At 43.0% G+C, this 26,126-nt stretch overlaps 2 protein-coding genes across 20 annotated transcripts in view; both read left to right on the top strand.

The window, feature by feature from the left end:
- ZNF638 (zinc finger protein 638) overlaps positions 1-4,572 on the top strand; it is a 153,491-nt gene extending 148,919 nt beyond the window's left edge. For 4 of the 10 annotated variants that reach the window (XM_032291782.1, XM_032291781.1, XM_032291780.1 and 1 more), the window contains 3 exons: positions 1,141-1,242; positions 2,614-2,732; positions 4,210-4,572. In XM_032291782.1, the coding sequence (XP_032147673.1) occupies positions 1,141-1,242; positions 2,614-2,732; positions 4,210-4,275 (287 nt within the window). In that variant the 3' untranslated portion in view covers positions 4,276-4,572. The remainder of the gene's footprint in view (positions 1-1,140; positions 1,243-2,613; positions 2,733-4,209) is intronic. The other 6 variants (XM_032291787.1, XM_032291786.1, XM_032291785.1 and 3 more) reach the window with 2 other exon arrangements.
- A 15,551-nt stretch (positions 4,573-20,123) lies between these two features.
- Positions 20,124-26,126, top strand: part of DYSF (dysferlin) — a 232,015-nt gene continuing 226,012 nt past the window's right edge. For 7 of the 10 annotated variants that reach the window (XM_032291772.1, XM_032291768.1, XM_032291766.1 and 4 more), the window contains exon 1: positions 20,124-20,948. In XM_032291772.1, the coding sequence (XP_032147663.1) occupies positions 20,861-20,948 (88 nt within the window). In that variant the 5' untranslated portion in view covers positions 20,124-20,860. The remainder of the gene's footprint in view (positions 20,949-26,126) is intronic. The other 3 variants (XM_032291777.1, XM_032291774.1, XM_032291770.1) reach the window with 1 other exon arrangement.

Here is a 26,126-nt window from a genome sequence, read left to right as displayed (position 1 = left end):
ATGCCTATAATCCCAGCACTTTGGGAGGCCAAGGCGGGTGGATCACCTGAGGTCAGGAGTTTAAGACCAACCTGACCAACATGGTGAAACCCTGTCTCTACTAAAAAAAACAGAAATTAGCCAGGCCTGGCGGCATGTGCCTGTAACCCCAGCTACTCAGGAGGCTGAGGCAGGAGAATTGTTTAAACCCTTAAGCAATTCTTAAGGGAGGCCAAGGTTGCAGTGAGCCAAGATCGTGTCACTGCACTCCAGCCTGGGCAACAGCGAGACTTTATCTCAAAAACAAAACAAAACAATACATAGCCCAGATGTAAGGAGGGAACACTAAACTTGAAGTCACAAAGTCTTAGTTCTAGCCTATGTCACTCACTAGCCATACTATCTCGGGCATACCTGTTTATTACCTCTTTTGATTGCGCTTTCTCCATCTCTGAAGAAATAGGGATAATGATGATTTGATTTGCCTGTCTTACATGAGATGAAAGCTAAATCAATTATTACATATGTAAAAGGGTTTTGTCAAGTATTATGCAACAGTAAGGTATTCCAGCTACTGAGGATAATCAGAATTGCTTGGAACCAGTCTTCATTTTTGTCTGTCCCCAAGATCGTAGTATTCAAATTCTGCTAACATTGAGTGCTTCTTACTTGTTATTCACTTTGGTGGGCTTTAACATTTGTATTAATTTTATTTGTGATTTTAACAGCGATCTTAGGCTGTCAGTTTAGGCTCAATTTTCTAGGTTGGAAGGGCCTCAGTATTGGGCCATAGAATCAATTTCTGCTGGTATCCTTTTTCCTTAATCTTCACTCTGCTCAACTCAGCACTTTGCATATATGAGTTCTCTTGCCAGTAACTATAGGACTTGAACAACTTGTATTACTCTTTAAATTTTGCCTGTAACATATATAAATAAAATTTTCTGTTAGCTTTAGGCTTATATTCCTAAATCCATTTGAATGGATTTACCCATTTATTCATCACATCAAAGAATCTTGGAGAACATTGTGTGAAGAATAGTCAGATGGGATTAACCAAGGGAGGGTTCCCCTGATTCTTAAGGTAAGATTTATCCAGTGTTAACTTTACGAAATCTGTAAATCTATTCTGAATAGCTTTTTTCCCTTGAAAAATTTTAGTTGATGAGGAATCTGAATTAAAGGATTCAGAACCAGAGCGAAAACGCAAGAAGACTGAAGACTCTTCTTTAGGCAAATCGGTGGCATCTGATGTCCCTGAAGGTAAAGTTAAAATGACATTTTTTTCTTATCCATATGAAATAAAAATTCAACACTGTAATAACTGTTACATTGTTTAGATAAGTAATTGGGTAATTTCGCCTGCATTGTCATTTTATAGTGGAAATTTGCATGTTTTACACAGTGGCATTTTTTAAGACAGTTGTGACTGGGCTGTTTTACCTGAGAAGGATATTTTTATTGCATTTTTGAAATCTGGGATGTATCGCCTCTTTTATTCCTGGAGCTTTCTTCGCCACTCTGTTGAGAATTTAGTTATACTTGCCCAGGCAGAAACTCATTCCAGCTAAGCAGAACATGCTGAAAATCTTTGCTAGCCAACTTTGTTCACAGTAAGCTAAGGTAAGTTGAAGGTGACCTTATTCAGCCAGCATACTCCTCAATCAGACAGTTGCCCATCATTCCGTCTCTTTTCTTTCTTGTATTTTAACGAGATTCCTAAGAGGTTTACTTTATTATATTTTATTTTGAGATAGGGTCTCTGTCACCTAGGCTGGAGTACAGTGGTGTGATCTCAGCTCACTGCAGCCCCTTCCTCCTGGGCTCAACCAATCCTCTCACCTCAGCCTCCTGAGTAGCTGGGACTACAGGCGTCTACCACCACACCTGGATAATTTTTGTATTTTCGGTAGATACAGGATTTCATAGTGTTGCTTAGGCTAGTCTTAAACCCTTGAGCTCAAGCAAAATGCTGAGATTACAGGATCGAGCCACAGCTCTCAGCCAGAGGTTTCTTTTAGACTGTTAGATTCTTATCTAATGACTTGGTATTCTGAAGGATTATTGAACTGTTCTTTGTTATCTGAAGATGCTCTGTGGGAATCTGTTTAGCTTGGCAGTATACCAAAGTAGTGGCATACTGGCATTCCCCAGAGGCTCTAGAATATTATAGAATGTGTTAATGAAATAAAGAGTTATCCCTAAATTTATAGCAGTGTATACTGTGCTTGTATTTAAGTATATACTATGCTTAGTATTTTTGTCATGTTTAAATAAATTGATGGAGGCCAGGCATGGTGGCTCACACCTGTAAGCCCAGCACTTTGGGAGGCCAAGGCGGGCAGATCACCTGAGGTCAGGAGTTCGAGACCAGCCTTGGCAACATGGTAAAAACCCATCTCTACTAAAAATACAAAATTAGCAGGGCATGGTGCCATGCACCTGTAATCCCAGCTATTTGGGAGGCTGAGGCAGGAGAATCACTTGAACTCAGGAGGCAGAGGGTTGCAGTGAGCTGAGATTGTGCCATTGCACTCCAGCCTGGACGACAGGCTCAAATAAATAAGTAAATTTATGAACACCACTGGAGATAAATTCTTGCTAATTTTCCTCTTGTCTCTTCTTATTCTCTAGAATTAGACTTTCTTGTACCTAAGGCTGGATTCTTCTGTCCAATTTGTTCCCTCTTCTACTCAGGTGAAAAAGCAATGACAAATCACTGCAAGAGTACACGTCATAAGCAAAATACTGAGGTAATTTTTAAAATTCTTACAAAATCTTGAGGTGGTGTTATTGTCTTAGAATCAAATTATTTATCTACCCCAAACATTTTTTTCTCACTTTAGGAGAATGTTTATGCCAGTGTATTCCACTTAAATTCAAAATGCTGTTTTCTCCTTCAGTGTACCTTGCTAGTAATGTCTAGCTCTTACTCGTTTCCTTGAACAGCAACATTTGCCAGAGTAGATTCTGCAGATCACTAGTCTCATATGACACTCTGTTATTAAAGTTAAAAACTGCATATTTTGATGCCCTCTTCAGTCATGTATGTGTTAGCATATTAAAGTTTCTGAATTGTCCAATGAAAATGAATCCGGCTTAACTTTATGCAACCCATTTATCAAACTCATTTAGTCGTAAAATCTTTTTTAAATTGTATACATCTTTAAGAAATATTACTCTAGAGAATCATCATTAGCCATAATTGAAGCGGTGGTTCTAGTTCCTGCTGAATATTTGATAATTTTATATATCCTCTCTATTGAATTTGTGTCACACTCATCTAACATTTATTGAACTGTTCTGTGCTGGAAGCTTATTTAATCTCATCAACTTTATGAGGTAGATGCTATTATTCCAATTTTAAAGATGAGAAAATAGACTTAAGGAGGTTACGTATCTAAACCCAAGGTCACATAACTAGTTAATAGCAGACCTAGGATTTGAGCTCAGCTCTATTTCATCCTAGGCCCAAACTTAGACATTGTGCTTTGCTACCTGTGTGCTTAACTTAGTTTATCATGTCATTTTTCCATTTAAAATCTTCTAGTAGCTTCATATTGCACTTGGTCTAATATCCAAACTTCTTTTGGGTCTAAAGCCCTGCATGATCTGATTCTTTTCTACTTCTCTGAACTCAGTTTTTTAAATTGCTTTTTGTATTTCAGCTTTTCTGGCTCTCTTTGTTTTGTTTTTCCATACATAAGAGGCCTGTTGCTGCCTTTGCACCTTCATATTGCTGTTCTTTTGCCCCTTCCCAATCCTACTTGCATGGCCAGTTCTTTCTCATGTTTTTCATCTCAAGTGTCAGTTCCCCAGAAAGGTCTTTGCATAAGAAAGAGTTAAGTAGAACCCCCAAAAAAGTTCAACCTCAATTACTTGTTTAACTCTTTTTTAAAGTGCCTACCACCTCCCCCCAAATTATTTTCTTTCTTTCTTTTATTGTTTTTTTCCTCTCATTAGAATGTAAGCTCTATGGTATAAAAGATCCTAACTCTCTTGTTGCCCATTGCATCCTCAGGCACCAAGCATAATACCTGGTGTACTGTAAACATCAGATGACTGATGAATGAAAGGAAGAAATGTTCATATAAGGCACTGTGTTTATAATACTTATTTTGTAGGATCAGTCTCTTAAATTATAAGTAGAATGATATACAGCACATAAGCTTGCACACATAGCAGAACAACATCTAATAAGTATTTCATGTTGCAAATTGCTTTTAACAGAAATTCATGGCCAAGCAAAGAAAGGAAAAGGAACAGAATGAGGCTGAAGAAAGAAGCTCTAGGTGATTGGGGGAAGGGGAAAGAATTCACTAGAAATTTGTTTAGGGTCCAGTTGATTTGTGTATTTTTGTTATCATTTAATTTGTAATTTTCGTTTCAGAAGCAAATACTCGTGTTGTACAAATTTCTGGTTACCCTTGATGTAGAGAGACTGATGGGGAAAGTATGATGGGTTTGATTTTTATATCAAATCATCAGGCATGGAGAAATATCTTTTAGAAGTGTTAAAATAAATGTTCCTACTGTATATTTAAAATACCATCTGTGTTTGTGGCTGATTTATTAAAGACTTCCTTGCCTCTGTTTGCAGACAAGTTTTTTCACTACAACTCTTGTGATTTCGGATGTTTGGGAATTCTTCATGTATCGCTGGAAGTCATAGCATGACACTGTTTTATTTTGCTTCAATCATTCATGTATATATACAGGTCATAGGTTTCTTAAAATTCTAATTTTTTTCTGTGTAAATTTAGATTACAGCACGTTTGCCCAGATAGGTTTGAATGAAACTGCTTGATTTTTATATGTGTTGTAAAGTTATTTTTTCTGCTTCTGGTTAACACCTGCTGTTCTGCCAGAACCCATTTAAGGTAACACCAAGCTAGTCATTTATTATTAGCTTGAATGTATAGAGCAGCCATTACTTCTTGTGGGCCACCAGAGTAGCTTTTTAAACCATTTGAATTACAGTTGAATATGTTTATAAGACGTTTTAAAGGCACAAAAAAATAATTGAATGGCCAGTAGGTGATGGACCTAGCCCTATACTTTTAAGTTTTTAGTGGGCCATTCTTCAGACATAAGTCTGCTTACTTCAGATTGTTTTAGTATTTGTTACCTCAAGATAGAATGTACCAATTAATAATAAACAGGATGAATGGAAGGGAACAACAACAACAAAAATCCCTACCTTTTTTAGATCTCTTATTTCCATCACAGCACAAGAGTGACCTCACAGTCAACAAGAAGTGGTGTGGAGAACAAAAGGCAGCACCTCTTTGTCACTTCACATGAAACTCACTGCATGCTTAGTTCAGACTACCACGTCCTGAGTAAAATTACAGAATACTACAAGTCACAAACAAGAGGGTGAGATAGAGGAATGGCTTGCTGTCGAGAGTCTGTTGGAATTAAAACCATGTAGGTGAATCCAGATAATAAGAGGGAGAAGAGCTTTTTTTTTTTTTTTTTTTTTTTTTTTTTTTTGAGACGGAGTTTCGCTCTTGTTACCCAGGCTGGAGTGCAATGGCACGATCTCGGCTCACTGCAACCTCCGCCTCCTGGGTTCAGGCAATTCTCCTGCCTCAGCCTCCTGAGTAGCTGGGACTACAGACACGCGCCACCATGCCCAGCTAATTTTTTGTAGTTTTAGTAGAGACGGGGTTTCACCATGTTGACCAGGATGGTCTCGATCTCTTGACCTCGTGATCCACCCGCCTCGGCCTCCCAAAGTGCTGGGATTACAGGCTTGAGCCACCGCGCCCGGCCGAGAAGAGCTCTTAAAACATTAGACAATAAGTGCCTGTAAACTAAAGAAGCACAGTCATAGTGAATAAGAATCTTTCTTTTAAAGAATCTTCCTTTCTCCTCAGCTTGCTTTTGGAACTTTTACAACTGGGGAAGTTACAAGCTTCTTTAATCTGGTCTGAATCAATCTTCTGAAATTGGGATTCTAAATTAGAATGAAAGGAGCTGCTAAGGCATAAAAATGGTAGAGGTGATTTTTCTGTTTTATCCTAGTGACAGATGTTGACTGTTAATTATACATTGTAAATAAATGTTTCTCTCTGGGACTTTTTACACTTAATGCTGGTAATTTTTACCTTAGGGCTCCAAATGCAAAAGATTTTTATGAGATTTTCTGAAAATAAACATGTGCTCTTTGCATATAATTTTAGTATTGTTCTTGATGTTTTCAGAAAATCTCCCTCCTTCAGTAACACCACACATATAGAACATCATATACATAGCAGTTTGCTTATTAGTTGATTGAAGGATATAATTAGAATTGCAGCTGACTTAATTTTCTATCGTTAACAGCATCCAGACTCCAAGGCAAAAAAAGATTACATTCAATATGATCTCTATAGGTTTTTAGATTTTATTTCCCTTTTGGTATTAGAATGCTGTGGAAACTTGCCTTTCCAAAATTGCTTCTTTTTAATCCTTCTTTAAAAAACATTTATAGGAGGGGAGTCAGGTTTTTAAAACTTAAATTTTTAATTTTACTATTTGTTAATTGTGGAAAATGTCAAGCATATTAAGACAGAATGGGATAATTACTCATACACTAATTAGTGTCAGTAATTATCAACTCAAGGCCAGTTTGTGTGTGTGTGTGTGTGTCTCCACTACCAACCCTCTTGTATTACTTTAAAGTAAATCTCAGCATGTTTTAGTAGTTAATTGTTCATTGTGTACCTAAAATGTAAGGGTTTTTTTTAAATATAACCAGTACCATTAAAAATATTTATTTAGGCCGGGCACTGTGGCTCACGCCTGTAATCCTAGGCACTTTGGGGAGGCTGAGGTGGGTGGATCACCTGAGGTCAGGAGTTCAAGACCAGCCTGGCCATCATGGTGAAACCCCATCTTTAAAAAAAAAATAAATAAATAAATAAATATTTATTTATTTAAATAATTGGTTCAGATTTTTAACTGTTTCATAAATGGGTTTTTTGTGGTTGTTGCTTTACTGTGTCTGAATCCAGATTCAGATAAGATCCATACATTGTGACTGGCTGGTAGATCTTTTAAATTATACTATTTTGAATATATAGGTTTCTTTTTCTCTCTCTCTTTCTCCCCCCTTGTAATTTATTTGATAAAGAAACTAGATACTTTGTTCTCCTAAGCAGTGCTGCTCAAAATGTTTTTGGACCCAGTGCAGTGCCAGTACACATACTGAAGCAGTTTATTGAGAGTTGCTGGAAACCTTTTGACAGTGATTTTATGTTTATCTGTCTGTTGAATCTAAACCAAAAAATGGGATTTGTATGTTTGTGTATGTGTGTGTTTTTTTTTAATTTCTTTTTTTTTTTTTAATGTATGTGAATTTTTTAGAATTGTTGGTCTATAGTGAATTGAAAATTAGGGAGAAAAAGAAATAAAACTGATCAAGCACATAGTTGGAGATGGCACTGCTGACAGGTTTCCCCAGTCTGACTTTGTTGCTTACAGCCCTGTAATACCTTTAAGATGTTCTTGCCCTCTCTGTAGCTTATAAATTGATAAATGTATATAGACACTTGATTAGAGTTTTTTTTCTTTTTTTCTTTTTCCTTTCTTTTTGACAAGACTACTTTAGGCACATAGTGATGTGGTCTTCCTGATCAGGAGGCACAAACTGATTGCTTTCTCTGGGATTTGAGTAGCAGTTGATGCTTAGTTTTGATCCACTTATTCATTAGGGATGGCAAATAATGATATCTTAATTCTATATTCCTTCTTCATGTGTAAGCAAGAACATTTCTCTGCAAAGAGAAATTCCCCCTCATCTGCTATTTGATAGTGGTATGGTTTGTGTAAGAAAGATACAGATAACATGATGCTTTTTCTTTACCTATCAATTTTTTCAGAATGAGTTGATTCTTTGGCATCCACCAACTGTGATAAATTTTTTTCTTAAGCATTAGTATGAACTTGTGAATTTTAACATATTTGATGTTTGAAACCTCTGAAGTATTAATATTATTGATGCTCATATGTCCCACATTTGATTGGATTCCTCATTTCTTTTAAACAACACTTGTGGTTATCTGTATGTCAAGATGTTTCAGGCTCATGTAGTAACACTTCCTTCAAAGTGTATATTCAAATAGGGGAAGTCTCAAAAGGAATTTGTGTGTGTGTGTGTGTGTGTGTGTGTGTGAGTGATGTGTACTTGGTGTATGTGTTTGTGGGTTACATGTGATATTTTGATACAGGCATGTAATGTGTGACAATCACATCAGGGTAAATTGGGTATCGATCACCACAAAGATTTGTCCTTTCTGTTTCAAACAATCCAGTTATACTCTTCTAATTATTTTTAAATGTACAATTAAAATTTTTTTAAAGCAAGATCTCCTTCTGTTACCCAGGCTGGGGTACAGTGACACTATCTCAGTTCACTATAGCCTCAGCCTCCATAGGCTTAAGTGATCCTCTCACCTCAGCCTCTGGAGCACCTGGGACTATATAGGTGCATGACACCATGCTCAGCTAATTTTTATATATATTTTTTAATAGAGATGAGATTTTGACATGTTGGCCAGGCTGGTCTCAAACTCCTGGCCTCAAGTGATCTGCCCACCTTGGCCTCCCAAAGTGCTGGGATTACAGGTGTGAGCCATCGCACTCAGCCTTATTTATTCTTTTTATTTTTTGTACCCATTAACGATCCCCCTCCACCTCAACTACCTTTCCCAGCCTCTAGTAACCATCTTTCTACTTTGTGTCACCATGAGTTCAGTTGTTTTCATTTTTAGCTCCCACAGATAAGTGAGAACATACAATGTTTGTCTTTATGTAAATGGTTTATTTCACTTAACCTCCAGTTCCGTCCACGTTATAGCAAATGACAGGATTTCATTCTTTTGTGTGTGTCTGAATGATACGCCATTGTGTGTATGTACCATTTCTTTATCCATTCATCTGTTGATGGAAACATAGGTTCCCAAATCTTGGCTATTATGTATAGTGCTGCAACAAACGTGGGAGTGCAGATATATCTTCAATTTACTGATTTCCTTTCTTTTGGGTTTATACCTAGGAGTGGGATTACTGGATTGTACGGTAGCTCTATTTTTAGTTTTCTGAGGAATCTCCAAACTATTCTCCTTAGTGGCTGTACTAATTTACATTCCCACCAACCATGCACAAGTGTTCCCTTTTCTCCACATCTTCGGCTGCATTTGTTGTCTCCAGTCTTTTGGATAAAAACCATTTTAACTGGGGTGAGATGTAGTCAAAACTACCTCACTGTAGTTTTGATTTGCATTTCTCTGATGATCAGTGATTTTGAGTACCTTTTCATATACCTGTTTGCCATTTGTATGTCTTTTGAGAAATGTCTATTCAGATCTTTTGCCCATTTTTATTGAATTATTTTTTTTTTCCTGTGGAGTAGTTTGAGCTCCTTATATGTATATTCTGGTTATTAATCCTTTATCAGATGGATGGTTTGCGAATGTTTTTTCCCATTCTGTGGGTTGTCTCTTTGTTGTTTCCTTCACTGTACAGAAGCTTTTTAACTTGATAGGATTCCATTTATTCATGTTTGCTTTGGTTGCTTGTGCCCCTGTGGTCTTTGCCACAAGAAGTCTTTGCCCACTCCAGTGTCCTGGAGAGTTTCTCCAATGTTTTCTTGTAGTAGTTGCATAGTTTGAGGTCTTAGATGTAAATCTTTAATCTATTTTGATTTAATTTTTATATGGGGAAAGTTGGGACCTGGTTTTACTCTTCTGCATATGAATATTCCGTTTCCTCAGCACCGTTTATTGAAGAGACTGTCCTTTCTTGTTTATTGTAAGTTTTGCAAAAATGAGTTTACTGTAGATTTATTGGATTTATTTTTGTGCTGTCTGTTCTGTTCCACTGGTCTGCGTGTCTGTTTTTATGCCAGTACCATGCCGTTTTGGTACCATAGCTCCGTAGTGTAACTTGAAGTCAGGTAATGTGATTCCTCTGGTTTAGTTCTTTTTGCTTAGGAGAGCTTTGCCTATTCTGGGTCTTTTGTTGTGGTTCTGTATAAATTTTAAGATTATATTTTCTATACTTTGATAGGTATTGCATTGAATCTGCAAATTGCTTTCGGTAGTATGAACACTGTAACAGTATATAAACACCTTAACAATATTGATTCTTCCATCCATGAACATGGAATATATTTTTATTTTGTGTGTCCGCTTCAATTTCTTGTATCAGTTTCATTGTAGAGATCTTTTACTTTTTTGGTTAATTCCTAGGTATTTGTAGCTATGGTAAATGGAATTTCTTGATGTCTCAAAGGAAATTTTAAAAAATACACAGACTTGAATGAAAATGAAAACAGAACAAATTAAACTCTGAGATGCTTCTAATGAAGTGCTGGGAGGGAACTGTATAGCACTAAGTGCTTAAATTATAAAGAAAGAATTCAGTAATCTAAGTTTCTGCTTCAAGATACTAGAAAAGTTAGAACAAACTAAATCCAAAGCAAACGGAAGGAAATGATAAAGCAGAAATTAATGAAATTGAAAACAGGAAAACAATAGAGAAAAATTAGTGAAACACAAAGCTGGTCCTTCAAAAATAATAAAATTGATATATCTCTAAAAGACTAAGACAAAAAATACCCAAACCATTAATATGAATGAAGTAGAGAATATCACAGCAGATCCTGCAGCCATTAGAACAATAGTAAAGGAGTACTGTGAACAACTCTATGCATATACAACTTGGAAGAAATGGACAAATTCCTCAAAAATCAGAAAGTACTAAAACTTGGCCAAGATGAATTTGAGAACTTGAATAATTCTGAAACCATTAAAGATACCAAATTTGTAATGAAAGCATCCTTGAAAAAGATACCCCATATTCTGATGGCTTCACTGGAGAATTTTACTGAACATTGAAACGGAGGATTGATTTTGTACAACCTCTTGCAGAGAAAATGGAAGAGGGAACACTTCTAGACTGTTCTTTTTGAGATAGGCTCGCTCTGTCACCTAGGCTGCAGTGGCATGATCTCGGCTCACTGCAACCTCTGTCTCCTGGGTTCAAGTGATTCTCCTGCCTCAGCCTCCCAAGTAGCTGGGATTACATTTTATGAGGAACTTATTTCAGGTATGAAGGGCTTGTTCAATACTGGAAGGAAAGACCATTTAATTCACTGTTATCAATAGGCTGAAGAAGAAAAAAATAATAAGTGTATCAATTCATTTAGAAAAGGCATTTGATGTAAAAACACTCATGTTCATATTCTCAGCACATCATAAAAAAGGAACTTTCTCAGTCTTATAAAGAGAATCTACAGAAAAAAAATCTACAACTAGCATCATACTTTCCTAAAGTCTGTGTTCCCTCTAAGGTGATAGGACAAATGAAAGGATGTTCATTCCTGCCATCGTTAGGCAACAAACGGTACTGCAGTTTTCAGCCACTGCAGTTCTAGGCAAGAAAAGGCATATAGATGAGAAATTTAATAAAACTGCTTCTGTTTGCAGTACATGACTGCCTACACAGAAAATTTCAAGGAATGTGCAGTAAAACTTTCAGAATCAATGAATTCAGTAAGGTTGAAGGGTACAAGATCAATAGACAAAAGTCATTTATGTTTTCTGTGTACTGACAGCAAACAAGTAGAAACTAAAATAACAAATGCAATACCATTTACATTTGCACCAAAGAAAATTCCTTAGGTATAAGTGTACCAAAATATTTGTAGGATCTCGATGATGAAAATTATAAAAGGCTGATGAAAGAAATTGAAGGAAACTTAAGGTGATTTATCATGTTGATGGATTGGCAGACTCCACATAGTATCAACATTAGTTCTCCCTAAGTTGTTCTATAGGTTTAAGGCAATTTCTACCAAAATCCAAACAAAAATTTTAATAGGCACAGACAATCTTACTCTAAAGTTTATATGGAAAAGGAAAGATAATACAAATAGCTAAAACAGTTTTGAAAAAGATGAATAAAATGAAATGATGCTAATGCTTACTCTATAGGTCCTGTAATCGAGAGTGTGCTATATTGGCAGAGAGAAGGAAACATAGATTGATGGACTAGCATAGAAAACCTGGAAACGGGGGTGGGCATGGTGGCTCACACCTGTAATCCCAGCACTTTGGGGGCTGAGGTGGATGATCACAGGGTCAGGAGTTCAAGACCAGTTTGGCCAACATGGTGAAGCCCCGTCTCTACTAAAAATACAAAAATTAGCTGGGTGTGGCGGCAGGTGCCTGTAATCCCAGCTACTCGGGAGGCTGAGGCAGGAGAATCGCTTGGACCCAGGAGACGGAGGTTGCAGTGAGCCAAGGTCACGCCACTGTACTCCAGCCTGAACGACCATGCAAGACTCCGTCTCAAAAGAAAAATCCTGGAAATAGGCCGGGCACGGTGGCTCACGCCTGTAATCCCAGCACTTCGGGAGGCCGAGGCGGGTGGATCACGAGGTCAAGAGATCGAGACCATCCTGGTCAACACGGTGAAACCCCGTCTCTACTAAAAATACAAAAAATCAGCTGGGCATGGTGGCGCGTGCCTGTAATCCCAGCTACTCAGGAGGCTGAGGCAGGAGAATTACCTGAACCCAGGAGGCGGAGGTTGCGGTGAGCCGAGATCGCGCCATTGCACTCCAGCCTGGGTAACAAGACTGAAACTCCATCTCAAAAAAAAAAAAAAAAAACGAGAAATCCTGGAAATAAATCTACACAAATACACCTAGTTATTTACACAGAAGCAAAAGCAATTCAGTGGATGAGGAGTAGCTTTTTCAACAAATGATGCTGGAGCAATTGGACATCCATCAGCTGAAAATGTACCTTGATCTAAACCTTACACCTTATATTAAAACTAAAAAACACATCTGTAATCCCAGCACTTTGGGAAGCCGAGGCAGGTGGATCACGAGGTCAGGAGTTCAAGATCTGCATGGCCAATATGGTGAAACCCCATCTAGGATTGGGCAAAGAGTACTTAGACTTGACATTGAAAGCACATTTTATAAGTGGAAAAATTGATAAATCTGACGCATCAAAATTTTTGTTCTGTGAAAGACGAATTATAGACTAACAGGAAATATTTGCAAATCACAAATTCATTAAAGGCTTTATACCTAGAATACATAAAGAAGTCTCAAAACTTAACATTTTACAATGATCCAATTAGAAAATAGCAAAAGAGATATTTCACTAAAGAGGATATACGGATCAAAAACACCTGAAACTGTTAATATAAGCGGCCGTTAGAGAATTAAACCCACAATGAAATGCTACATATCTATAGGGATGGCTAACATGAAAAATAGTGTTAATAGCAAGTGCTGAAAAGGATGAAGTTGAAACTAAATCACTCATACATTGCTGATGAGATTGTAAAATGGTGCAACCACTATGGAAAGTAACCATGTGACCAACCACTTACACACTTGAACATTTATCTCATAGAAATAAGGACTTATTTTCACATAGAATGTATACAAGAAGGTTTACATAAGTGTTCATAGCCGCTTTATTCATAGTGTTTTCAAACTGGAAACTATTCCAAATATCCTTCAGCGTGTGAATTGTTAAGCAAACCACAGGTACATCCATACCATGAAATACTATTTAACAAGTTTTATTTTTTTAATTTTTAATTTTTTTTTTGTTTTTATTTTTTTAAGGAAAGCTATCGGCCAGCATTGATAACATGCAGCAACTCGACCCTCAAAGAAATTATGCTGAGTGGAAAAAAGCTCATATCAAAAAGATAAATACCACAGTATTCCATTTATGTATCATTCATCAAATAACAAAGATGAACAGATCACTTACTGCCAGGTTTAGGAATGGTAGGATTATAAAAGGGTACTAGGAAGGAATCTTGTGATGGTAAAGTTGATGGTGGTGGTGGTTATGCAAAGCTGCACATGACAAAATTACATAGAGCAGTATACACCCAAATTAGTGCACGTGCAACTGGTGAAATCTGAAGAAGTTTTATGAATTGTACCAATGCCATCTATTGATTTGGATATTGAACTCCAGTTGTTTAAGATGTTAACCTTGGGGGAGTGTTTGGAGATAGGAAGCACAGGGCTTCCATGTACACTTATTTGCAACCTTCTATGAATCTATAATTATTTCAAAAGGAAAAGTTAAAAAAATATATATTCTGGGATTGGGTTGGTTATATATTCAAAGAGTGCATTGATAACCTCTTTGCCAGGGGTGAATGGGACATAGTAATCTGTGATGTGCAGTGTCATCACAGTTATTTGAATTATTGCCAATAGCATCATGGAATGAAGTGCAGGTACAGGACAAGGCATTGGGAGATGAAGTGTCTGAGGCACTTAAGTCACTGTGACAACAATAATTATTAAAACTCAGAGGTCACCTGTTTCTTATAGCCCTCGAGCCCATTTTGGGAATAAGAGAAAAGAGCATATGATTAAAAGAGGCACGGAGAACCAGAAGGCCTTCATGGCACCTTTGAAGGAGTCTCTCATTTCTTGGAATCACAGAGCAGGTAAGGGTGAGGAGCCTCTGGTATGACAGTCTTCTAAAGAACCCATGACTATTTGATAACAGGTTGATTATATTCAGTCTCTCTTGTCCTAGAGGTTACAATGCTTTGTCCTCACAGCGGACATATTTTGGGCGTGGATTTGCCTTCCCTGAACTCATGGCTTCTGATAGCACCACTGTTCGTAGATTCATGGATGGACTTCTCCATCACCATGGAATACCAATCCAACTTCATTTTAAGGAGGTGTATTTTTTTTTTGTGGGGGAGGGCAGGTAAATGGGCATGTGGGCAATGGGCCTAGGTCTGCAGACTCAACAAGTTTTACCATTTAGTCCATCACCCAGAAGCAGCTGGCTTATTAGGTGAAATGACCTGCTAAAGGCTGGCTATCACACAAGTGGGAGACAGCATCTTAAGAAGTTAGGTGTTGTCCTATGGAAGCTTCATGTGCTTTAACAGAGGCCCCTTTTCCAAAGTCCTGGCCATCTGCCAAGGGGGGAACAATGGAAGTGAAACATTTGTTGCTCTCTTAACCCCTAAAGGTGTTTAGGCCTTTTCTGATGATGTCTTCCCATGAATCAACAGAGTCGTTTGGTGTCAGAAAGCTCTCTGCCCTGAGACACGCAATAGAGACACTCACACCTGCTCCCTTTGCCTGCATCAGCTCTGCCTGTGCCCACATTTTGCATTTTAGCTGGGAACCAGCCATCACCAGCACCTGCCTCGTCACTGCTGGGGCCTGTAACAGGTCTCCTCACATTTGCTAGGATTGTTGCATCCTGGGATGTTTTGGCGTCTTCCAGAAGATGAGATAGCCCCACTTTGGAAAGAAGTTGAATTCCTGCTCTGTTCCTCACTCTTATTACCCTGGTTTCGATCTCCCTCATTTCTCAGAAGCCGCCTGTGTATGTATTACTCAGGGTTCTCCAGAGAAACAACCAATGGGGGGGGGGGTGTGGTATGTCTGTGTGTGTGGAGAGAGAGAGTAAAATAGTAGAAACAGCAAATCTATTTGCTATGAGATTTGACTCATGCTATTATGGAAGCCAAGAAGTCCTGCAATATGCCATCTGCATGTTGGAGAATAAGAAAAGGCCACATGTTGGACATGGAGGTGGCGTGGCCGCTGGGAGCTCAGCTGTGATGTCCAAGAGCAGGAGATGAGTGTCCCAGCTCACGAAGGAAGAGTGGCTCTTCTAACAATTACTGTGTGTGTAGGCTTTCCTTCATGCTGTCTAGAGACTCCTCACCCCCTGGACTAAATCCAAAAGGAGGACTGTACACACAGACTGACTGACCTGTTCACATTAGTCCCAGAGCTGTTCTCTTGCAGCTCAGCAGATAGGCGCTCTTCACTCCCTGCTCAAGGTGAGTGAGGGCTTTCAGAAGCCCTACCACCGTCCATTCTGAGCTCACTCCTTTCCATTGTAGCACCAGCCATGCCTGAACAGAAAATAGTTTCTGTTTATTGAGCGTTTACTCTTTATTACAATAGATTCTTGGGAAATTGAAACCCTCTGTCACTACCATGAGTTTTTCTTCTTAGGAGAAGCAGATGAGTTGACCAGGCTGTGACCAGGGTCTATGGTTCTTAGCAAGCTTTTCAAGGATCTACGGTTTTTTCAGAAGACAGAGAACATAGAAATAATACAGTGTGTTCATATTACCTCTTTGGTGAAAAATCTGTGCTTTTTTTTCTTTTTTCTATTGGAAAATTGTATCAAACCCTTAGTTTCTCATTGAAATTGGAGCACCACTTCCCTGCCCTTCACTTCTGTCCTGAAACAGTAAAGCGGTAAAAGCGGCCTGAAAATCAGCCCTCTTTCACCGTGGTTGGTCGTGTTGACAGAGCCTTGGTGTATTATTTTCCCATGGCTGCTTTAACCAATTGTCAAAACCATGGTGGCTTAAAAACAACAAATTTATTCTCTCACAGTTTTGGAGGCCAGAAATTCAAGATGAAAGTGTCATCAGGGCCACAAGAACTTATTCTTTTATAGCAAGAAACAGAGCTGTGCTTCAAGCTCAGAAGTTGGAGGTTGCAGTGAGCTATTGTGCCACTGCACTCCAGCCTGGGTGACAGAGGGAGACTGTTTCTAAAACATTTAAAAATAAATAAATAAATAAGAATTGCGCTTCAAGTTACCCTAAGTAAAATGTGCAATGACTCACTATAAAGACACTGGGCATGTCGGCCTGGATCCCAGGCTGCAAGCTACAGCAGCCAAGCCTGGACAGCTGAAGCAAGAGTGGATTTCAGAAGAGCTTTGGGGGCTCACAGAATGGAAGGAGATTGGAGAGCTTGGCTTGGGCTATGAACAGGAATTGGACAGCAGGCATCATACCTGTGATTTTTAGTCCTACATCGAAAAAGTCTGGTCATTTCCTGCCATACAGCAGCTGCCATGTCTGACTTCCTGAAGCTCAAGGACTTGTTTCAAGTGTTAGGAGAGGGCATCCAACTGTCTGAGCCTGGGCCACACTGCCCAGTGACCCAGAGAGGGAGGCCCTAGCTCTGAAGCTTCCAGAAAAAAGGCAGGCACTTCTGCCCCTCAAGACTACTCATGAGGGGTGGGAAAATGATGTTTTAGGAAGGGGGAGATTAGAAACTGGAAGCCAAAAATGGCAGATATCCACCACAAGTGCCATCTCAGCACTCACAGGCAGGGAGACTCGAGGAATGAGAGCCAGGAACAACCAGAAGGGTCTCTTTCTTGGTCTCCTTTTCCCCACCTCGCCCCCTACACGTGATTTCCTTGACTGTGGAACTTTCTCCACTTCTCCATGCACGGGGCCTCTTCTGACCCTCCCATTTTATTCATCTCCGCTTCAGTCACACAGAAGCTATCTTCTCTCAGTCCCAATTCCAAATTATTGGGAGAGAGAATCTGATTGATTCAGGTTGGGTAGTCTCAGAGAAAGTGGTTCTTTTAAATAGAGAAGACACCCCAAACATGTCCTGCAATTGAGGAATAAAATTTGGGGGCAGACATGCTCACTAGAGGTTTATTTCTGCAGAGACTGGGCTGTGCAGAAAAACTTTGAAGACATCCTTCTGTATGAATAAAGTAGTGCAGTTGTGACAAAGGTGTTTAACTTATAAGGAAGACTGGCGCTTTTCAAATCACTGTAGCCACATCATATTTGCAAGCAGCAAGCCCCTTCTTATGTACAATTTTAGCTCTGCCACAGAGCAGGTTCATGTTACTTTATACATCTGAACAGAGCCAAATTGTACTTCCTTAAAAATAGACCATTATTTGGGCTTTCCCTACATCAACAGGACCGACCTCCTACCCTTCTTTCCAATGCAGTTAAATTTTACTCCCTCTTTAGTATCTTTCTCTAAAACTTAAATCTGAAAAATGCTTGCCACAGACAAGGTACCTATAAATGTTGCAGAATGAATGAATGAATGAATGAGTCAATCAATCAATAACTTCATCTAAGCCAAAGCTGTCTTCTCCAGCAACACATAATGGCTGAGTTCTGTAGTGGGAAACTTGATTACTTCACCTGCTCTTGCAGAATTTCCTTTCTTCTTCCTCCTAGCTTTGCCTTACTTTGTGCCATCCCCCTTTTCACAACCTTGGTCCAAAACAACTGTCACCTTGACTCCCTGCCATGGCTTTTAACTCTTCACTTCCACTCTGATCCCTTGCACTCTATTCTCCAAAAGGCAGCCAAAGGGAGCTTTTGAGAAGTAAATCAGATCCTGCCACTCCTCTGGACTTATCAGGCCTCAGGCAGCTTCCCCCAGGCCCTGAGCTTCCCCTAGGTCTTCCAGCCTGCCTGCCCCATTCCACAACTTCTTAATCTACACTCCTCTCCTCCCATGACCTTGACACAGAGCGCTTCCTTCTTTCTCTCTGGAACACTCTCTTCCTTGCCCCAACCTCAGTCCTGCCCAGTGAACTAGCTGGCCTTCAGATCACATCTCAAATAGCTCTCACTGTCCTGGGCACTTGCTTGTTGAGGGCTCCCTGCTCTCTGTTCTCACAATCCCACATTTTCTGTCTTTTATGGCACTTACAGATTTGTAATGGTGAGTGACTGATGTGATTATTCCATAAGTGTCAGTTTCCCTCACTGAAGTGGAAGCTCTTTGAGGTCAGGGACTGTACCCGTTTGCTAGGGCTGTCGTAACAAAATACCACAGACTGTGGGGGCTTATAGAAAAGAAATCTATTTCTCACAGTTGTAGAGGCTTGTAAGTCCAAGATGAAGGTGTAGTCAGCAGGCTTGGTTTCTTCTGAGTCCTCTCTTCTTGGCTTGCAGATGGCAGCCTTTTCCCTGTGTCCTCACATGGCCTTTTCTCTGTGTGTATGCATCCCTGGTTTATCTTGTATACAAATTTCCTCTTTTTATAAGAGCACTGGTCAGAATGACCTCTCTTTGTTTACCTCTTTAAAGGCTCTAAGTAGAGTCACATTCCAAGATACTGGCGGTTGCCTTTCACATAGAAATTTCAAGGGGACCCAATTCAGCCCATAACATGGACTGTGTCACTTCTGCTCACCACTATGTCCCCCACCCGGGACAGTGCCATGCCTGACTTGTCTTAGGACTTGATACATTCCCATTAAATGAATGATTTCATTTCAACTCTCCCTTTCGTATTCCTCTCCCCACCATACATCGTGCTAGAGGCAAAGAAAAGAAGTCGTAGATGGCTGCAGAAGGACCCTAAGTGAACACAGGAAATGTCTGCTATGCTAATCTTGAAATTACAGACCTTTTGGGAGAGTGTTGCTCTCTTCTAGTATTCTCTATGGGGAAAAATCAGCCACCTGTCAGCGGCCAGCCCATCCTGCCCTGCTGTGTGTCTACTGTCCCCATGGGCTGCTGTGGGAGTTTTGCTGACAGCTGCACACCCATCCAACTGGCCCTCTTTGGAAGGTGAGTCACAGGCTGCAGGGAGTGTGGATCTACATATCTGTAGGAAGGCAGTTTAGCAATAGGTACTAGAACCTAAAAAACGTCATATCCTATGACCTTAGAATTCCAAAGCTAGGAATCTAATCTGAGGAACCAGCAGGGGCGGGGTGGGGGTGGGGACTAAGATGAGTTGATATCTATTTAAAAAAAAAAACAAAAACCAACCTCCTTTTCACTATTATAATAGTAAGAATCTGGGGAGAGCCTAAATGTGAAACAAGAGAAAGTTTGTGAATCTAGTACATTTAGATGACAGACAATTATGTAGCTACTGAAAACATTGTTTATGAAAAAATTTTAACGATGCAAGATGTTACATGAAAACGTGGGACACAGGCTACATTCTACGCTCAGATATATAATAAATACTGCAATTTACATGTGTATGTACATTCAGCGGGGAAAGCCTGGGCTGGCAAATACCCAAATGTTAATAGACAATTTTTTTCAGAACCAGAGATTTTTTTTTGTTTGTTTTTTTTGGAGTAGCCCAAAAAAACTCTGTAGCCCAGGCTGGAGTGCGGCGGTGCGATCTACGCTCCCTGCAACCTCCGCCTCCCAGGTCCTGGTTCAAGCAATTCTCTCTGCCTCAGCCTCCGGAATAACTGGATTACACGCGCCACCATGCCCAGCTAATTTTTGTATTTTTAGTAGAGATGGGGTTTCACCATGTTGGCCAGGCTGGTCTTGAACCCCTGACCTCGTGATCCACCCGCCTCGGCCTCCCAAAGTGCGGGGATTACAGGCGTGAGCCACCGCGCCCGGCCTATGTCTTGCTTTTAAAGCTAGAAAAGGGAGGCAAAGTTTTTAAGGCAGCCGCCTCGCTTGTCAATGAAATTCTCAGCTCCAGGATTCTGTTAGGGAAAGAGCCTCCCCAGGATCCCCTGTCCTACCCCGGGCGGTCGGGTTGGCTTCTGGAGAGACTGCTCAAATCCCCGAGGCGGAAGGAGACGACCGATTTGGTGCAGCGCTCAAACAGAGGTGGTTGGAAGCTCAGGGGAGGAGCCGAGCCTTTCTCCAGTCGAGGAGCGAGATCTGGTCTATGCTGGGCGTTCGGAGCCCCGGTCCAGCCTCCGGCCATCGCGGCCGCCGCCCAGCCAGGTGCAAAATGCCGTGTCATGGGCCGCAGCCGGGGCATTAGATTACAGCTCAACGGAGCCCGGGAAGGGCGGCGGGGGTGGAAGATGAGCAGAAACCCCTGTTCTCGGAACGCCGGCTGTCGAGCGGGGTGAGCGCAGCCGGGGCGGGGACCCAGCCTAACCCACTGGAGCAGCCAGGGGGTAGCCAGTTCGCTTTAAGAGCAGCAGCTCTGAGCCAGGAGCCGGAGATCGCAGCTGGCCTCGCCCAGCCAGCCCTTTCCAGTGAGGGGACCCACGAGCGGCGCCTCAGCCCTCCCGACCTTTCTGAGCCCTCTTTGCGCCCTGGGCGCACGGGGCCCTACACGCGCCAGACAATGCTGAGGGTCTTCATCCTCTATGCCGAGAACGTCCGCACACCGGACACCGACATCAGCGATGCCTACTGCTCCGCGGTGTTTGCAGGTAGGAGGGGCTGGCCAGGGGTTCGGGATGGGGTTCGGGGAGGGGACCCCGCGGCTCTCAACTCTGGAGAGCACCTGGAGCTGAGGGACAGGAGACTTTCTGGCCCCGCTAGACTGACGTTGACGGTTGCCACGACACAGGTCTGCAGAGGGCGACTCAGGGAAACTGAGGCTGGAAGGAGAGAAGTGCCTGACCAGCACTTCTCCTGGAAGCTAGGCCCGGGTTGGCACTGAGGTGGGCCAGGAAGGTGGGACCAGCATCTCTCCTCTCACCTTTTCGGGATCTCTGAAAAGAGGTCTTTTCGGTTTCAGGCAGCGAAGCGCTGTACCGCAGGGCTCTCCTCCTTCTTCCCCCAAGGCCTGGTCCCAGGCCTATTTATAACCCAGCTCTCCCCCACTCCCCACCCCGGCCTGCGCCTGGCTGCTTTCTGGCCCTTTGCTCTCTCTCAGAGGCTGGCCTGGCAGGCTGGTAACCACTGGGGGTGGAGGCACCGCCCAGTCCTTCAGGGACCCTACCCTTGCTTTGGGCATAGGATGGGGGAATTTAGCAGCTGGGAATAGCTGTCACAGCACCAATCTTTAGATACTTTCTCTGCCCCCAACCCCTGCTCCCAGCGGACCCGTGGGTGGAGGGAGGTGGGGCAGTATCTGGTTTCTATCATCAGAGGCCTCCTTGATTGAGCAGGGAAGGCACTCCCCTATCAGATTGGGACCTCCCACAGGAGAGCTTCCAAGAGACGACTTTTCCTCCAGGAGCTGAGGGCTGGAGCCTGTCTGCTCTCCAGAAACCCTTCAGGACCAAGCCAGAGCTAGGGTCTACACAGCTGAGTCTTCAGGCTTGGAACCATACTGGGGGAGAAGAACCAGGGGGAAAGAGTGTGAACCTCCCACCAAGCCTGTGGCTTTTCCTTTCAGCCTTCACTACCTGCCATTCCCCTTCTTCCCAGAGATCTGACTTCTACTCTAGTTAGCCTCTGGCCACTAAGCACAGACATTCCCTTTCAGTTTCACAAGCTCCTGGATACACCAGTTCACAGACTCATCTGCACATATGCTCCCAGGCACAGGCACATCCTGGAGCGTGTGGGACACCTGTGATGTGCCAAGGACTAGAAGCTCCAAAAGCACAGGCCTGTGTTCACCACAGCATATGCAGTGGGTCATTTCATGAGTGCCCACTCCTGGGTGTGAGATTCAGGGGTTCCGTATTTGTTGGACCAGGGTGGAGCTCCAGGAGGAGTTGGTGAACATTCCTGGTATCTGGAGAGCAGTGTGCACCAAAAGCAGGGCCACAGGGGCAGTGGTGGCACTGCAGCTGTGCTTTTCTCCTAACACACTGCTGTGACCTGCTCTCAATCCGTTTCCCACCGTGGCCTCTGGAAATGAGCTTTATCCAGGTGTTTCCAGCAGGCAGGACATGCGGGTCTTTCATGCTTCCTCTCTGCATCCTCAGCTCTGGGCAGGCCAGGTCAGTGGCCCTGTTTAGCAGCCTGGCAGAGGGCTCTGGGTTCCTGTTGCACAACTCTCAGGGGGCACCATTCATACTGTAAAGAGCCCCTTGGCAGAGGGGAGGGAGGCCAGGCACTCTGTGGGTGAAGCAGCCTCCTCTCACCCCAGCACCTCTTCCCCATTTACAGCCCCTGAACCTGGGGGCTGAGTAGGCTTTGTGAGTGGTGCCCTCCCCAGGTACACAAATGTACACTCATCTGCAGCAGCCCCTGCTGTCACGGGATTTGTCTCTGGTTTCCACTCAGTCTGAACCAGATTTTCTTCCGCCTTCCCTGACCACATGCCCCCTCTGCACACCATGCACTCAATACACTAGGCTCCTGCCTCGTGGTCCCTTGCCCAGGCTAGGCTAAGACCTCTGGCTGGAGAAAGGAAATAATGAATAACGAATGGCCGGCACTTTCTAACCCCAGAAGTGCAGGAAGTGCTGCTGGTGTGGCTTCTCTTCTGTTGTTATTTCAGCCCCAAGGGCCTGTGTGTGGAGCAATTCCCCCCATCCTGCCTCCTCCCATTTACACATCCCTGGCTGAACCCTTTCCCCTCTCCCCACCTGCCGTTTGCCTGTTGCCTGGCTCTTTGGGGTTGGCTCCCCGTTTCCAGGGCCCAGAGCACACAGCTTACCTTGGGGAAAGGAAATACATTTTCTGTACCAATCTGTCATGAGTCCCTGAGCCTGGGAAGAGACTGGCTGGAGCCCCGACCCCCAGTCATCACTGAAACTGCCAGGCAGTCCTGGGGAATGCAGTCCCTTTCCTCCCCCAGCTCCTGGCCATGTTTCACCTCTTGCATTAGCCAAGCTCCTGACCCATGTCCAAATTTGGCCTCTGTGCTGTTCAGGCCCGCTCACTGTCTTTCTCCCTGGCAGGGTCAGGTTGGTGAATGATTACACAGAAGACTTCGGTATCAGGGATGCAGCTCAAAGCAAAACACTAGTCTGAGAAGCTTTCCCTCTCCAGATGGCCTGGGTCTGCTCTTCCCAGACTCCTTATCTGTTGTCCCATAAAGGTCCTCCTTTGGTTACATGATTATAATACCTGGTAGTCACACTTCGCAGCCCCTTTGTGCATGCATACATTCATTTCAAGCTCACAGAAGCTTTGTGAGGCCAAAGGGCAGGGATATTATCCCCCCTTAAAGACAAGGATATTAGCCCAGAGAAGTATAGGAGCCTGGCCAAGGTCACATAGTGGCCACAGCGTCCCCACCCCCAACCCCTCATCAGTGCCCTCTGTTGTTCTCAGCATCCTTGGCATATGAATAAGAAAGTGCTGTGGAGAGCATACCATGTGCTGCCCACATCCAGGGCACCAGGGAACTTGGACCTGAGGCAGCTAGGGAGGGCAGTGCCTGGGGTCCCCAGCAAGGGCTGAGTCAGAGTAGGGGAGTGCAGGGCTGCAGGAGCACAGTGTGAGACAAATGACCCAAAGATGGAGGATTCTGGGGTTTCAAATGCATGTTCCTCACAGAGAGAGAGAAGGAACATTTGGTAAGCACAGAAGCATGCCATTGTCAGATGGTGTTTCTTTAAAAATTCCACCAACAGTCGGATGAAAGAGATCTATTGAACTAACACCACGGTTATTGTATGGCAATGCTGTTCTAACTAGAACATTAATATAAGCTACATCATGGCCCAGTTACAATTTGTAACAGGCACTTACATGTAGACACATACACCTCAATCCTCTTAGCAAGCTCTCATCGCTTTCATTCTACAGATAAGGAAACTGAGGCATGAAGAGGTTACGTAAGTTGCCTGAGGTTACACACTGCTAAGTAGTGGGGTTCAAGTCTAAGTATCTGGCTCCTGAGGCCCCACAATATCCCCAGCTTTAACCACTCTGCTATCTACCTCTGGCTTTAGCTTGGATTTACCAAAGACAAGCAAGAAAAGGTGAAGGGGTAGGACTTGAACCCAGGCCTGGCTGAGCCCCTGCTGCCTGCCTTGGCCTGCACGTTGACTCCACATCCTGCCACACCACGCACATGGTCCTTACTGCTGCTCGCTCACCCAGGCACAGACATCCTCAGCCTTCATGCTCTGGTCTTGCAGGTGCTTTCTTCTCTCAGGGGGCCCCTGCCCTCTGCCTCACCCTTTCTATATCTGATGGGACCAGTCGGTCACCAGTTGGTGCAGGATGCTCCCTCCAGGCAGTGCCTTCATTCCAGGCCAGCTCACAGCTCTGACAGGGCTATGGTGGCTGCCTAGGATCTGATAAGCCAAGGGCGAGGGCAATGGTCACATGACACTGAGGTGCTCAAGCTGTGGTGGGTGTGGCAGATGCCCTGGGGCTTCCAGAGAGGGGACCATGTAATGGTGGATCTCAAGCCTAGCCAGTCCAGGAGAAAGTAAAAGTTGGGTGGGGGGCCCGGAAGTGCGGATAGCTGGCATCCTGAGTCACAATCCAGGGGGACAACAGCATCGAACAAGAGGGAGAGAAGGACTGCCTGCATCTGAACTCGGGACCCCAGGTCTGCCACTTTCTGGCTGTGTGGCTTTGGGCAACTCACTTAACCGCTGTATGTCAGTTTTCTTATCTGTAAAGTGTTATATCTGCTTTGGAGGAATAGCATGTACCTGCTTTGGAGGAATGATTCTGGAGAGTTTATGTGTTAGTCCATATAAAGCACTTTGAACAGTCTGGCAAGCAATAAATACTAACTATAAAAATAATTATTCCATATAATGATACATACATTTATTATAATAATCATTATTGTTAACATGTATTGTACATGTACTAAGAAATCATTGTACACATCCAGGAAGGCTTTCAATGTCTTTTTTGCTTGATCAATTCTGTCTTCAGCTTTGTTTGTCCATCCACTGTCCTGCCAGGCTGGACATAACTGGCCGAGTGGTGGGTGGCCTTCCGTCTGCCCCCAGGGACACTGGGCCTGTCTTCTCTGGCTGTGCCTCATAGAGCAGCCCCTTCTGATGTGAAGGCATTTGGCCACCTGCCTGATGGCTGGCCGTGGTCCTCACTGGGGTACTTTCTCCTTCCGGGAACAAGTATTCCTCTGGTGACTCCCCAGCAGCCCACAAACCTCTTCGGTCCCTCTCCCCAGGCCAAACTCACTTTCTTTCTCTACTTCCTGCATCCTAGTCTGTTTCTAGATTGGTTCACTAGCATGGGACATCCGCAGAGAAAGCGTTCACATCTGTTGCGGATGTGCTGTGCTGCATGTGCTGTGCTGGAGCTGCTCGTGTTTTGTTTAATCTTCCCAGCACCGCTGCAAACGGCCCTCATTCTCTTGATTGCACAGAAGTGGAAATAGACATTGAAAGGTCCAATCATATGCCTCAGGTCACACTAGGAAAGGGTGGCCTGGGACAGAAGCCCAGGACTGCTTGATTGTTTCCACTGTGGACAATTTCTCCCCTGACAGGCCCTAATCATGGCTGCAGCCAGAACCAGGACTGCATGTGAGTTCTACCCTCTTGGTGGACACACAGGTCCCCTGTCAATTCCAGCTGGTGGATTGGGACATCCACCAGACACATACAGCTAGTGCTCGACTTACGACCACGATTGGTTCCGACACACCAGTCGTAACACAATTTGGTCGTAAGTTGAGTAGGCTATATGCACGCGGAGATGGTAGTGCTGCCGGAAGCTGGTCCGCACTGTCGTACACCCAGCTGGGCAACGTTTGCGCTGCCAGACGC

This window comes from Sapajus apella, unplaced genomic scaffold (assembly GCF_009761245.1).
Source record: "Sapajus apella isolate SASKATOON/1434 unplaced genomic scaffold, GSC_monkey_1.0 scaffold26, whole genome shotgun sequence".
NCBI lineage: Eukaryota > Metazoa > Chordata > Mammalia > Primates > Cebidae > Sapajus > Sapajus apella.
Note: the sequence above shows the minus strand (reverse complement) of the source record. Positions and strands in the feature narration are given on the sequence as shown.